Genomic DNA, 14,269 nt, shown 5'->3' on the forward strand with positions numbered 1-14,269 from the left:
AAGCGTTACGGAGAAAATAACCCTATAGCGTCCGTGTCTAGAAGCTTTAACACATCCGCTGATTTGTTCGACTTCGACTTAACTCAGGCTACATTCAGGGAGCGTTTACGTCTATCTTACACTTACACGCGTAAACTAATATTAGAACACCCGTTTAAAGCACATGAGTTCGATGGGTTAACCTTTAAACAAATAAACAAATAAACTAGAAAAATATATTCACTTACTTGGTATTATAATTTTAGGAATAACAATTGAATAGTGAAGAAAAAAGGCCGATTTTTACTGCATAATTCAATTATTTATTTATTTATTCTTATTCGTTCATAACGAAGGAACACTGGAGGTTCTACAACTGCACATTCTACCACCTTGTCTCGTTCATGTTGACATCGTTTTGCGCTGGTATGAAAACAACGGCACTCCTTCCTTTTTAGGTTAACCGGCCGTCTGCAGGGTCCTGGCTTACAAATCGTTCTGGTACTTTTAAAAACATGTCATGAATTGTGACGTTACTGACAGCCATTGTAATTCAATCCGTTTGCTAATGTATTCCGTTCTGTAGATAAAATTGCCTAAGTTGCCATGACTAAATATTTGGGCGATGTATGTTTTTTGTTGTTAAAGATTCTAACATCCAGATCGTTTTGCACAGCACACGTGTTGCACAGAATCATTTGTTAATAGATAATTCCAGCATGGCACGCCTCACCTTCTTATGAATTTCATTGTACTGCACCACGCAATTCTAAGACAGTTATTTGGACCAGATAACTCAAAATGGTGGACCTACGCTTTTTGGACTATTCGGTTCCTCCCAGCTGAACACACACACGAAGACCATACATACAAAGATAATTTAACAAGAGGATAGATGTAGATCATCAGCTGAAAGATAGATTATTCCGGTTGAAAGTGGAGTTAAAAGAGTATGTACAACGGAGTTGAAATTTTACAACTAATCGAACAAGTCAGTCGGTCTGTAGCAAAACTAAAAAGAAGGTTTGTTTGTTGGCCATGTTTATGAGCATATTATATTATGCAGCGAAAGACCGTGCAATCGTGTTCTAGACAATATTTCAAACGCGGCTACCTTAAGATAACGCTTAACTCTAAGCATTGGACACGCTGCATTCGCTCCAGGTGCGCGGGTCACTGAACATTCCTACACGTTTGTGTTTGTCGATAGCACGTACGGCGAAGTAATAACGCTGCCCTTCCTGGAACTGGGTGAGCGTCACCGCCATTGGCAATAGCAGTGCCTTAACGTCTCCGACATGCCTCCATTCTTCCACCGGGTTCGGGACCGCTAACTCCTGATATGCATAGATCTGATAGTTTTCGATTTCGGAATGCCTGTGGTCGAGGGTAGGCATTAACCAGGATATAACGATGCCGGTTTGTACATTATTCACGCATATAGTTGGTTGTGGTGGGGGCAATTTCCACGACGGATCGTTTTCCGGTTGCGGTCCAGGTGGTGGAAGCGGTACAATCAGAGCTTGTATGGACGGTTTCACTACGATGCGCTTTTTCATCAACGCTTGATCTGCAGGATCCGAAAAGGAAGAATCAAGATTTTGTTTTATTTTTTTAATAATAATGTTATATTGAAACAAACTAAAACTATTTGCAATATTGAATGATTTGGTGCATGAAAGATAAATTGTTACAAATAATTGTGTTTAACTGTTGCGTTTCGTTTCGTTTATAGTTCGTATAAACGTAGATGATGATACGTCGATGACGACATGTTCGTATAAACGTGTAAATGATAAGCTATTCGTGATTTATTTTTGGACAACGGCGCCTATAAACCGGCATCAATGTATCGTTTCGTTTATGGCCGTCTAATCAAAGTGCAATGAGTAACGTGATTAAATTTAGTGCTCTTATGCATTTTATCATTTATTTGATACGATTCGTGCAGAAAAATCTGTTATTTCTGGGGTGTAAGTGGATTAATTTTTTTGACGAAAAAAATGCAATTTATATTGCAATGGATAATTTTTGAAGCAGATTGTTCTGATTTAACTTTTGATGAATCAATCCCAAATCCGCGTAATTCGAGAACCGCGTAACTCGAAAACAATATATAAGTTGAGCTTTTCAAACAATTACTGCTGGAAATGGCTCGTTCATCAGTAATGGAGACTAGATCGGAGTAGAAACAGAATCGGTTCCTGGACCAAGCCAGAATGGCGAATCGTCCATTGACAGACACAGGTCCAGATACAGTTCAGTTAACTTGACGTAAGTTCAGTCTACGTTCTTAGTCGGACATTACCAGGGGATGAATTCCAGAAGATGTATTAGTTCATTGTTTAATGAACGGAAAGTCCTGTATAACTTTTAGTGTTTCCGTGCTAGTCCCCATGGCTGATGACTGCCCATAGACGATTGACCGTGACCGAGAAACCCTGAAACCCCTTCCTGGAAATCGATATCAGTCTAGAATCGGTACTTAATTACAACTAAGATATTGCTATAAGTAATCTGTCTCATTTTGTCCGCTTGATTATCTGTCGAGTCAAACAGAGAAAGACAACACGCTGATTTTGTTTTTTGAAACCATTCGCAAGCACCGCATATCTCCCATAACTATCGTGATGATCACCGACAGAAAATGTCACCAACCATGTGATGGTCGCACCAATTGTTTGAGTCTCACCTCTGATCATCACAGTAGAGCTCGTGACGTTGACAATATTTTGTTTCAGTCATTTTGTCAGTGATTTATCATGACTATGTCAGTGACATTTTGCAGAAATGATCACAGTAAAAAAAAAGTCATGACATAGTGACTGACCAATGACTAATGGTCGCAAAAATGTTTCAAAGCATGTACTGGTCACACCAATCATTTAGCAGTGCTCTCCAACCTTTTTAGGATCGCTAACCACTTGGCTCTGAAAATAAATTAGCTGCGACCCATATCCATTGAGAGCATACATTTTTTAAAACTTAGTTCAAAGTTTTTGATCAGAAATATGTTTAAATCTTATTCTAGCCCACATGCCTGTTAAACATTTAATTTGGACTATGGGCGGAAAATGCACGATATGTATAATATTACAAAAATGCACGGTAATATAAGGTATTCTTTTTTTCATTTTTTTTACGGTTCACATCTGTTAACGCCACGCACCAAAGGTTGGAGACTACTGATTTAGAGTATCACCTCTGGTCATATCACTTGAGGACGTGACGCTGACATGGATTTTGTTTCAATCAGATTTTTTTATGACATCGACAGTTACATTTTGCAGCATTGGTTGTGACCATGTAAAGAAAATTAATTTCCTTTGGCTGACAAACTGCGTACCTGGCCAGTATTGCGAATGGTGACAAACATCGACCATAACATGTAAACATTCACACTGCTTGAAGCATCGCATTCGATTTTCACTCGTTCATTCTACAGTGTCGTCAAAAAATGTCGTCACTGGACGCGTTTTTGCATGAAAAGGCGTAATTCACTGTTAAACTAGCCGCAAATTTTGCCTAGACATTTGGCCTAGATGTTGATCATATTAAAGTCCTATAAAGTATCACATGTAGAACAGCTATTAAAACATATTTCGGTTAGTAATTAGAGTTTGCCAACCAAGCCTAAAAATAAATTCGATTCAAACAAAAACATATTTGTTAGTGTCCGTCATGGATTCAAGTACTGTAGGCACGACTGCACGATCCCGTGGTACAATTGTCAGCTCATACGATTCATGGACCATGCCCCCGTAGCAAGAACTGATTCAAATGCCTGTATAGGTCCTCATGTCCGCGTAGAACGTTACACCAAACACTACAAGCATGACGGACAATCCTTTAATAAGTTCACCAACAAGTAATAAGCTCATTAGTCGATTAGACGGGCCAATACCGACCCTTCTAAGGTTGTTGCGCCAAATAAGAAAAACAATTGAAACTTGTAAGATATCGCTCCGCGTTAAACTAAAGATGGGATGAAATCAGGAAAATGGAAGTAGAAAGATGTGAATTTATTGATTCATACCTGTGGATGAAACCGGCGGCCGTGGCACACTGCTAGTATAGATGGGTTGGCGGATTGGTTGCAACGGGGGTGCATTTACGCGTTTAACGTTTATCGCAGGTCGTACAACGACACCATTATGCTGATATACTGGACTGACGACTGGCGAGTTTGCGGCGATGGTAGCAACAGCTCCACTGCCGTCGGGCTTGGCAAGCCTTGCATGAATGCGCATCAGCTGGTTGGTAGCAACCTGTGAGGTTGGAATTGCTGTAGGCGCTTGTGCTAATGCAAACGTTTGCCCACCATTCAGAGAAGGTCTCGGCCGCTTGGCAGCATTCGACGAGGCCGTATCGCCTTCCCCTCCCTGCGTTTCATCTTCCTCCGTCAAATCGATCAAAGAATCGTCCACGGAGGAGGAAACAACCGTGGACGATGGTTGAGGGTTCGGTCTTTTCTGGGTCGACGGCGACGTGGTGGAGCTTACAGTGGTGGAAGAAGTTCGCAACGCACTGACCGAAGCCAGTTGGAAGCTGCTCGTTGCGAGAGGAGGCGGGTTGCTATTCAAGACACGGGCTTGGACATTTACCGGGCGTGGTCGGCTAGAATTATCCACTAAAGGTCGGGCGAGGGAATTTTCACCCGGTTGCACATCTTGTCGGCTGTGGAAGGTAAAAAAAAAACAAATTAATAAAATAATTTTAATTATATGCGCATATTTCGTTTGCGCTTTCTGTTGCACTTACGCATTGGTTTGCGCTTTCCGTTGCACTTGCTGGCTCTGCTCGTGTATTTGTTGCAGCAGAAGCTCCTGTTGCTGCCGTGCTTGTTTCTCTTGCTGCGCCTGCTGGTACGCTGACAGTGGAGGCCGCATGGGAGTAATTTTCTGCAGTTGCTTTTTGCGCACAGGACTATCAACTCCAGGCGAAACGCTATTAGTTCCGGAGTCACTGCTTGTCGCGGTAATGGCAAGGGGTGGTGGAGTATTGTTGAGCGCCGGTACTGCGTTTGAACCATCGCCGGCATTGATCGACAGTCTGTTCGGTGTGACCGGTGGCGTGAACGTGGCAACCGTTGTCACGGTATTGCTAAGCTTCGCAACATAAGGTTTGAATGATCGTGCCACCCCGTTCGCCGTAGTGGAATTGTTTGGGCTCGTGCGAGTTGTTATCATCTGCGGTGCATTATTCGGTACATGATGCCGCTGCACTGTGACACGCTGCACACCACCGATCACTGCCTGCTGGCCGGGTCTTTTCGCCATCTCACTGGAAACCTCGCGCATACCGCCACCATGCTCACTAACACCGTTCACCGCTGCTGTTGCCATGGCAACGGCAGCTGATTCACCCTTCCGTTTTCCGGAACTACTGCTGGACGGCTTGTGACCCGTCTCCGCTGCATATCCACCCCTCGACACTTGCAGCCCAACAGCGCGAGTAATTTTCACCGGTGCGATGTAAGTGTTGGCCCGCTTTTTCATGTCCTCTACCGCTCGATCGGCGACCAGCTTTAGCGCCTCATAGTGGCTCGTCATGTCCGCCAAGCTGCGCTCAAATCCTTGCAGCTTTACAGCCTGCTTCTTGATAATCGCTCGCAATGCGGCATTATCCGATTTGTACACCAGCGCTTCGCTGATCTTCTGCAGCACCAGTTGCTCCAAATCGGAGCGCGTCATTCCCGTGAACGGTTTGCAAAACCTTCGCAAAAAATCCATCCGCATCGGTACGTCGCTCTTCAGCTCGGGAGGAATTGGTGAGAGTCGTACCTTCGAATCGACCGCAACGGACTGATTCGCCGTAGCATCTCTGTTTTGCTTCCCGTCCGCTGGAGCAGAGTCCGCCGTCGCGTTTTTATCAGAGTGGGTCATGCTTTGGACTTTCGTGTCGTCTCCGGCAGTCTTTTTGTCGGTCTCGTCCTCATCGTCGTCGTCATCTATCACCAGCACGTACGGGTATACTGAGGGTTCCGTTGCGGCGGTACGCTTTTCAGCATCTGCTACGGCGCACTGCTTATTTGCAGGGTTACTATGCTCTGTTGCGTTATTTTCATGCGGCGCACCGCTGCGTGTTTCCGCATTCGGTCTAAGTGAGTCTAACGCCGCCGATTTAGCTTGCGCTTCGAGCAAATCGGTATTCAACCTAGCAGGTACATCGATCTGTTCTTTTGAAGGGTTAGTTAAATTATCTATGTTAGCAGCACCAGTTGTAGACTGGTCTTTTCCTTCCCGAGTTTCGTGCTGTTTCGCATGGGATGAACTATCGGCCGGCTCAGTCGACGGGTACTCATCGGTCGTACTCATCGAGCGAGCCTTTTTCCTGGGCGGTTCATTTGCTTCGGACGCTTCGCTCTCATCCATCCGGTCAGCATCCGTATCGGTTACTTTCCCATGATCGCCATTATCGTTCCCAACCGGCGCCGATTTATCCCGTGCAACATCTTTCGCAACATCGGTGCTCGTACCTTCCGGTTTGTCGCTCATGCACGGAGAGCTCGGACCTTCGTTAGCCTCGGGCTGCCGTTGACTTTTAGCTACATTTGGCATTTCTTCAAGCATGCATACATCTTCATCAATGGGTACAGTGTCTGAACAGTCCACCGCTGGCACGGTGGCACCTTCTTGTGTTCCCGATTCACTGTTTTTATCAGCGGAGCACTTTTCCGTATCTGAAGAAATCGCCGCCTGGTCGACTTTATCAGAATTCGGCTGTAAGGATGTGGCAGTGCTTTCCGGCGGTACACTCGCACCAGAGGGACCGTTATCCTTTCCTTCATTTGCTTTACCGTCCGTAAGGCAAATGGATGTATCATCCAGCGTTACAACCGTATCATCCGCTACTACACTCGCACCATCCTTCCGCTGATCTACAGTTTTGTCATTGAACTCAATCAAATCGCTCCGATTCGCGTCGGATGCCTGGTGCGCAGCAAATGCTTCCTCTCGCGCTCCCAGTAACGACTGGAGCAGTTCCTGTGCGGTCATTTCGGCGCTAGACTTTGCCGGCGTCGTCGGAGGTGCTGTTACTGTTGCTTTCTTCACCCTCTGGGCGGGCTTTTCACTGCTCGGGTCCTCGCTAATGCCCGATTCCTCCGCACTGGAAACACCGGTCAGATCAATGTTTTCGACCAGTGAAAGGTCTTCGTCATCTGGCGGCGAAAGGGAGGCCGTTTCCTGCCGCTCCGCCGGCTTCTGTGAGGCTTGGTCGTCGGTCTCAGCCACTGTTGTTGGCTCTTTTTTAGCCTCACGGTCATCATGTTTGTCCTTAGAGTCCACGCTTACTATCGTCGTTTCGATCGGTGTAATGCCGGAAATGTCCCCGGGGGCTACATCCGGCTTCGCGGGTTCCGAATTATCGCTGGCCTTGCTCTTCCCCTCCTCTCCGGCCGGTGCCTTCGGTGGATCGTCCTCATCACTGTCACTAATCAATAGGGCAGGCAAATCATCGTTTTCACGCCCAACAACCCCGGGTGACTTTTCAGCGACAAGCTCCTGTGCTGTTTCGGCATCCGGTGCAGATTGCTCCTTGTCGTTGGTGGATGAAACTGGCTGATCCACGTCCATCATTGCTCAAGCACTAGCGACGGCTGCAAGAGAAGTAGGAGAACACACATCAGACACACAGTTGCTTCACCAGTGCTACCCCCCGCACAGGGAACGGGGAGAAACCCAAACTAACACCCAACGTGAAGTTACACCAGTTTTGTGTACATTAAGATTGCAAATACGAGTAGGTACGCATTTTAGCAAGCTCACAATTAAAGGGAAAAATTGTCAAACAAACCTCATAACAACTCTAAACTCCACTTTTCTGTCCAGCAAGAGACACCGAAAACCTATGCCGCGTACGCGTACGCATGTACTGTTTGTGTGTATGTGTGTGTCAAACATCACACAACGACTCTGTTGCTGCGTGAGCGTGAGCGGGAAGGTTATCGACCCGCTCTTTCTCTCTTTCTCTCTCACTATCTGAGAGCGCACGGGAGAGCAAAACGCGCGGTAACGTGTTTGGCGCGTGGCTGTGTAGTTGTGAGATCCTGTACCTCTTTCCCCTTCCCGGCAAAGGACAATAGGGTCGGTAAATCCAGCGTGATGATCCTATCCTGTTTCCTCATTTCCGCTCGCCCTCTCCCGCGCTCTCTCTTCACCTTCTCTAAGTACATTTCGATGTAGAATGGATTCCACCGCACCTACCCATAAAAGCTACTACTAGGATTCTAAATGTAGCTCGATCAACTGCTCAATGAGAATGATCGGTAGATACCACGCCTTTCTTTCTCTAGCTCGAGGCAATCATACGTTTTCGCTCAAGTCCGTACAAAGCAGAACCGAACTTGTCGGATATCTTGACATTTTAGGCACTCAGAGAATAGAACCGCACCGATTCGATCCGGTTGGTAAAGCTGTTCGTTACTAGAATACCTTGCAATATCATTCCCTTGCGATAAAACGATATTTTACAAACGCTAGTACCGCTGACGATCCCTGGAGCAAAGAGTGGCAGCAGTGCCGGCATCGAAAATAGGACGAACAACAAAGCATCAAGAGAAATCCCTGAGAAGTTTGCAGATGTTTGCGAAGACGCACCCTACTACATCGCTATGGACAATTCTTTGAACGCTCTACAGTGGCGAATACATTACACAAATACTATAATGTCACAGCCTACGTGCTGCGGCTAATACGCTCTGATGCTATATCATCATCTCAAAAGTATGCGGAATCGTTCGCGACCGTCAAAGTACGCTGTGATGAAAAGATGATCAAGTTTTAACATTTACTTTTGACGTCATGTTCAAGGCCAGAGGAAAACACTTTCAGCTGGCAAATATCATGTGTCAATTTATGTCAAGAGTAACCAATCGCCAACGCCCTTCAATGGTTAGTTAAGACCACCGTTCTTGATATAGACCTAACACAACATTTATACAACGAATACCCCGCTTCCATTGGAATATCAACTATGAAGAGCGAGTTCCATTTAAATTCATTTTGAAGAATTGGCTTCGCTACATATATTTTGCGATCGTTTCAATATATATTCCTCTATTGCTATATTCATGTCATGCAATACTTTTCGTCGAAAAAAAAGTCATTTGAGCAATTCTGCTAACAAACGTGAATGTGTATGTGTGCAAACCTTCCATTTTGTGTCCACACAACGACGTCGACGTTATCAATCCGAACATCGCGAGAAAAGTATTGCATTCTCTAGGGATGTACAGCAAGAGCAAAATTTATGTTTCTTTATTGTTGTTGTTGTTGCGGTTGTGGTTGTTAAATGATTATTTGTTTCTAACTTTCTCTGTTTTGATTGCATAAATTAATTATTTAACATCTTTCTGTTTTGTAAAGACAAATTTTTTACGAGATTGAATTTTCGACCAACGGAGGAATTAAAGCCTCTAAGCTAAATGAACAAGTACCTCTAGCTCATAGAGCAGTGAAAACGAAAGCAGAAAAACATACAACGAAAAGAAGAAAAAGAAGTTATCAAGCTGAAAGACCTGCTAGAGACCATTTCCAATAGAGTTCAAGATATCAACATGAAATAAAGATAGCAATACTACTACCATTTCGTAAGAGAAATACAGGCGGTCCCCGAGATACACGGTTAATGGGGACCGAAAACGGCCGCAAAATACCGCGTATCTCGAATTTCCGCGTAAGTCGAATCTCGTGATTTCCAGCTGAAATTTCACTAATTTTCGTGTAATTTTGCAAGTAAGGGGTGGTTTTAGTCACTTAATGAATTATTTGATATTATTCTGACTGAATATAACTGTTTTAAACCTTTTGAAATAGTTTTTAACATTCGATCAAAACGGAAATTATTTGGAAATTTGCAATTGATGTGTCAAATCAGTACAATTTGCTCAAAGAATTGTCAAATTTAGAAAACCGCGTATCTCCGAATCCGCGTATAAGAGGTACCGTGTATCTCGGGGACCGCCTGTATACAACCATCCGTCCACCACCATGATAAACAATGATGAAATTGGTTACGGGTAGAATTTTATTTCAACCATTCGAGGTTTTGGGATTGATTGCGGGGAAAATACCCAACACAACTATCATTGCAAACAGAAGTCGTAATAGACAACTCTTGCTCATACATCGTTCACAGTGATATTTCGACTAAAAACTAGCGAAACGATAATCCTCCTTCACCATGTACATGGACTGATTGGCGAAAAGGTGCTACAACGTGAACGAACAGATCGCAGGCGGCTGTTACTGGCCGGGTTTGCTGTGCCTCCGTGAAGCACGCTTACCACCACCACTAGCACCGTCACACACCACAAGAGAGACATGTTTGCGCGTCGGTAGCTTTGCTGTGTGTGCGATTTCGCTGCACGCACACACACTCATGCGCGCTGCTATTACCGACCGCTATTCTCGGTGTGTTGCGTTGTACAGGCATATTACCATACAATAGTTATATGAGGTGAACCTTATATAAGCGTACACAGGCACTCGTATGGAGTTCCTTATGCCGTTCGGAGCATTGTAATGTTGTCATTGTCAACTAATGACGATAGATTAGTTAAATGAGGATTGTCGTCGATTTTTATAATGTCAACATAGGACTGACCTTTATAGTTGAACATTTAGAATAATGAGAATTTAGCATTAGATTTGTATGATAAGTAATAAATGTTTTAGAATGTCAATTATATAAGGTTGACTATAAAACGTTATTAAAAGTGCCAAATAGGAATAAGAAATATTATTATTAATAATTGCTATTGTGTAATGTAAACATATAATGTACATATTACCAACTACTTACTGTGTAGGAGAAATTGTTTCATGTGAAACCTTAATAAGGACCACGGGAGCACTAAGAAGCACTAAATACACGTCCTCACTGCACAAAGGCTACACAAACACTAACGAAAAGTGATAGTGAAATATTTTTCACAGCTTGCTTTGCTCTCTTTCTCTCTGTCTTTCTCACAAAGGCGCCTATAAGTTTGACAGTTCTGGCAATGACGGTCTCTCTCTCTAGCCATCTATATTTCTCTTTCGCAGTTGCGCTCTCTCCGCGAAAAGTGTGTGTATGTGTGTTTTTTAGAATTTTGTTTCATTTAGTGATCACCTTCGTTTACTCAATTGTTTAGCTGGTTTAGTATACTATCAGGTGAATATCATTTCTAAAGAATGATCATCATGTCCTATAACATTCACAGCAGCCATGCACTGTTTTCAGAGCTAATATGACAACTTGCTGCTACAATATGATTGTTTTAGTAAGAAAATACGGCTCCAAAGGGTTATGATAATAAGAAGGTAGCATAATATATACAGAGAATGAGAGAGGTTATGTAGCATTTTGCGCATTATATAGCAAAAGCAATATGATAGTTTTCATAAATTGTAAAAATAATATCATTTATCGCAAAGTGCATGTTGTGATTAGAATCAGATCATTGGCGCACTCCACACTATCTGTTTTGATGTCAATCGCAAATGTCATTTTTTGAGTTTATTTTATCTATTGCCACTTAATTACTCTGTATGAAATTCTATTAATCCTTTGAGTCATAGAGTAGCATAATAATGCATTCGTTTGACCAATTTGAAAGCTAATGTAATTGAATATTTTTTATAAAACAAATAAATTTGACGTTAAAAGATGTTATCTCTAGACCGATGTATCTCGTGTTTTAATCAATATTTATTTGTGTTACTTTCAAAACACACTAATAAAAGTATTTTCTATAGTTTGATGAAAAAAAATTGTAATTCTGTTTTAACAAATGTCACGTTGATGGCCATTTGCAGTTCCATTTGATTAGAGGGGGTATTCTTGGTGTAAATATAAACAAACTTCGCCGCTTCATTATGCAGTTAGATAACTAATAATTTATTCGCGCGAAAAGAAACAACAATCGTATTAAACATGATTTTACGGTTGCTGTCTTCGCTCAATGGTCACCTGGGTAAGCCTACTTCGATTCTAGCTACTCTAGGAACCCGTTACCCGTCCTGCGGGAGTGTGATCCGTTCGACCGTACAGCGGGGGCAGTCGACCCAAGCACCGGCAAACCGCGTGTACGATGTGAACACCAAAGTTCCCAAGGATGTGATGCTGTTTAAGTACGAAAATCCGCGCTTCTTCAAAGTGTTGAACATCTTTGCCGTGTCGCAATTTCTGTTCTGGGGCTATCTGTGCCACTTTTCCTACACCACGCTGAAGGATGCCCCCGTGCAGGAAGATGGCAAAGAGGACCTACCATGGTACAAAAGGGTAAATTTGGGAGAAAATAAATACCGCAATGGCATAGCGATAATGTGCTTCTTCATAGGTGAGTGATGCTCGAAAAACAAATTAAAAGAGGTCTATAATTCACGCCAATGTGCGGGGTTCCCTTCTAGGATACGGAGTGCTGTTCGCTTCGTGGATGTTCACGTTACGATCCGTACGCTATTTGGTGTTGCGCAAAGGTGGCGACAAGGTGAGCGTCGTTACATATGCTCCGTTCGGGACCAACCGAATCATGGACGTGCCGCTGAAGTACGTTTCCGCGCAGGAGTCTCGCGAGGCAGCACGTGTCACGGTACCGGTGAAGATCAAGAACAGGGCACTGTTTTACATGCTGGATATGCGGGGCGAGTTTACCAACACGAAGCTGTACGATTATACGGTCGGTTTGAGCCGAAAGCTGAAGTAAATCGAAGCGATAGAAACGGACACGCAATAAACGGTAGGAAGTTACATCTTAAATTCGGAGCTTTATTTTTAAACGGTAGAGTGGAATTTTGAACGATTCAGCCGATCAGTACACGGGCTCGGGCTTCTGCGTCAGCAGCAATCCAAAACGCTTCTTGATGATGATACGGTAGCGAGAGTACTTGTCCTCTGGAGAAAATCTCGCCGGATGTGCTGATTGGGTCGGCTTGCCTTCTGCGTTGTTTTTCTGCAAGAGCAGGGAAACGGTTAGAACGACTGGTCTCGAAGAATTACGCTCACACTTACCTTCAGGGTGTAAACCCTTTCGCCATTTTCATTTAAATCGTACATAAGATACATTTTGATTTAGTTTTAGTTGTCTGATCGACGCAAAGCTTCTGTAAAATCGCTTCCCGAATGCACGTGCGCGTTGTTTACGGTTGGATCGTTTGACGTTTACCAAATTTCGCCCCAACATATGTTTTCGCCAGCAGCATAAGGTGTGTACACAAAGGTATCTACAGCGCATAGCGGACGAGCTCAAAGTTTGCGAACTTGAACTTACAGGACCTTTCGGCGACAATCAGTGAGAATTCAATATTTGAACACTTTTTTTTAGTTCGCATGCTTTTTAGTTGAACGCGCGATAATTTGCTGATAGTTCAATTAAAAAGCATGCGTTTGTATGGAAAATCCGGTTTTTTGAAAAAATCACAACAATCTCACCCAAATAGCCAGCTCGTACTTTATAGCTGATTTAGGGCTGTTTAACGAAAAATCGTTCCGATGTCGTACTTTGTGGCTGATTAAAAGATAGACGGTACTTTGCGGAACTATGGAGCTTTTTAACAGGCACATGGTACTCTTTGGAACTTTGCGGCTGATTAACACTATGTGTAGGGTTCATGATGGAACTTTAAGGCTTGTTTAGAACGTGTACCGAACTTGGTGGAACTTCATAGCTTTTTAATGCATGACATCGGTACAAGGTGGGTCTTGTCAAAGTGTCAAAGACAGACGCCGCCAATCATCTCATTGCTGCTGTACAAGTTAGATTAGTTCTTTGAAGAAGGGATTTTGAAGCAAGTGATTGTGATTGTACAGTAAATTGTGATACGTTTCGTGTAATTTATGAATATTAAGGATTGAAAAATAAACACATGTACACAAACAAAATAAATCCTGTTGTTTATTTCATCGATGACGCTTGCTTGAAAATAAAACACAAAGAAAAATAATCCCCGGCACCGTAGCTTAAGGAAGCTGCTTAGGCGCTATTTAGAAGGACCGCCTGGAACTTTGATGCTGTTTATCTACTGCAAAAGGCGAATTAGAGCAGCGATCTTTAGCGTGCCAAAATGAGCTGCTTAAGCAATTCTGGTTATTTGGGCATGGCCTGTAGAGTAAAAATTAAAAAAAAATGTATGGAAAAACGTGCCTCCTAAAAAGCACATACAGTGGAGCGCCGTTTATCCGGATACTTTTTATTCGGTTTTCTGTTTATCCGTGCTGTTGAGAAATGACAGTTCAATACAAAAGTGATATTGCGTTATGAGGAGGATATTTGAAAAAGCGGTTATAAGAGCACATTGTCATAACA

The 14,269-nt window shown here is 43.3% G+C and overlaps 3 protein-coding genes across 4 annotated transcripts; 1 reads left to right on the forward strand and 2 right to left on the reverse strand.

Moving 5' to 3' along the window:
• Positions 1 to 279: 279 nt before the first annotated feature.
• Positions 280 to 10,941, reverse strand: LOC1274828 (activating transcription factor 7-interacting protein 1). Of its 2 annotated transcripts, none has more exons than XM_061650432.1 (4): positions 10,786 to 10,941; positions 4,741 to 7,579; positions 4,016 to 4,656; positions 280 to 1,549 (listed from the first exon to the last, which is right to left on the reverse strand). In XM_061650432.1, exons 2-4 carry the CDS (start codon positions 7,557 to 7,559, stop codon positions 1,113 to 1,115), a joined length of 3,897 nt encoding a protein of 1,298 aa, XP_061506416.1. In that variant the 5' UTR covers positions 7,560 to 7,579; positions 10,786 to 10,941; the 3' UTR covers positions 280 to 1,112. The 2 variants fall into 2 exon arrangements, with proteins under 2 accessions (XP_061506416.1, XP_061506415.1); XM_061650431.1 differs by lacking the exon at positions 10,786 to 10,941 and adding an exon at positions 7,777 to 7,910.
• Positions 10,942 to 11,067: 126 nt separating this feature from the next.
• LOC1274829 (transmembrane protein 223) lies at positions 11,068 to 12,723 on the forward strand. Its single transcript, XM_061650433.1, has 3 exons — positions 11,068 to 11,136; positions 11,206 to 12,304; positions 12,375 to 12,723. The coding sequence occupies exons 2-3, from the start codon at positions 11,899 to 11,901 to the stop codon at positions 12,668 to 12,670; spliced, it is 702 nt and encodes a 233-aa protein (XP_061506417.1). The 5' UTR covers positions 11,068 to 11,136; positions 11,206 to 11,898; the 3' UTR covers positions 12,671 to 12,723.
• On the reverse strand, positions 12,712 to 13,138 carry LOC1274830 (H/ACA ribonucleoprotein complex subunit 3). Its single transcript, XM_314037.5, has 2 exons — positions 12,976 to 13,138; positions 12,712 to 12,916 (listed from the first exon to the last, which is right to left on the reverse strand). Exons 1-2 carry the CDS (start codon positions 13,027 to 13,029, stop codon positions 12,776 to 12,778), a joined length of 195 nt encoding a protein of 64 aa, XP_314037.2. The 5' UTR covers positions 13,030 to 13,138; the 3' UTR covers positions 12,712 to 12,775.
• Positions 13,139 to 14,269: the final 1,131 nt, after the last annotated feature.

This window comes from Anopheles gambiae, chromosome 2, assembly GCF_943734735.2.
Source record: "Anopheles gambiae chromosome 2, idAnoGambNW_F1_1, whole genome shotgun sequence".
NCBI classification, from domain to species: domain Eukaryota; kingdom Metazoa; phylum Arthropoda; class Insecta; order Diptera; family Culicidae; genus Anopheles; species Anopheles gambiae.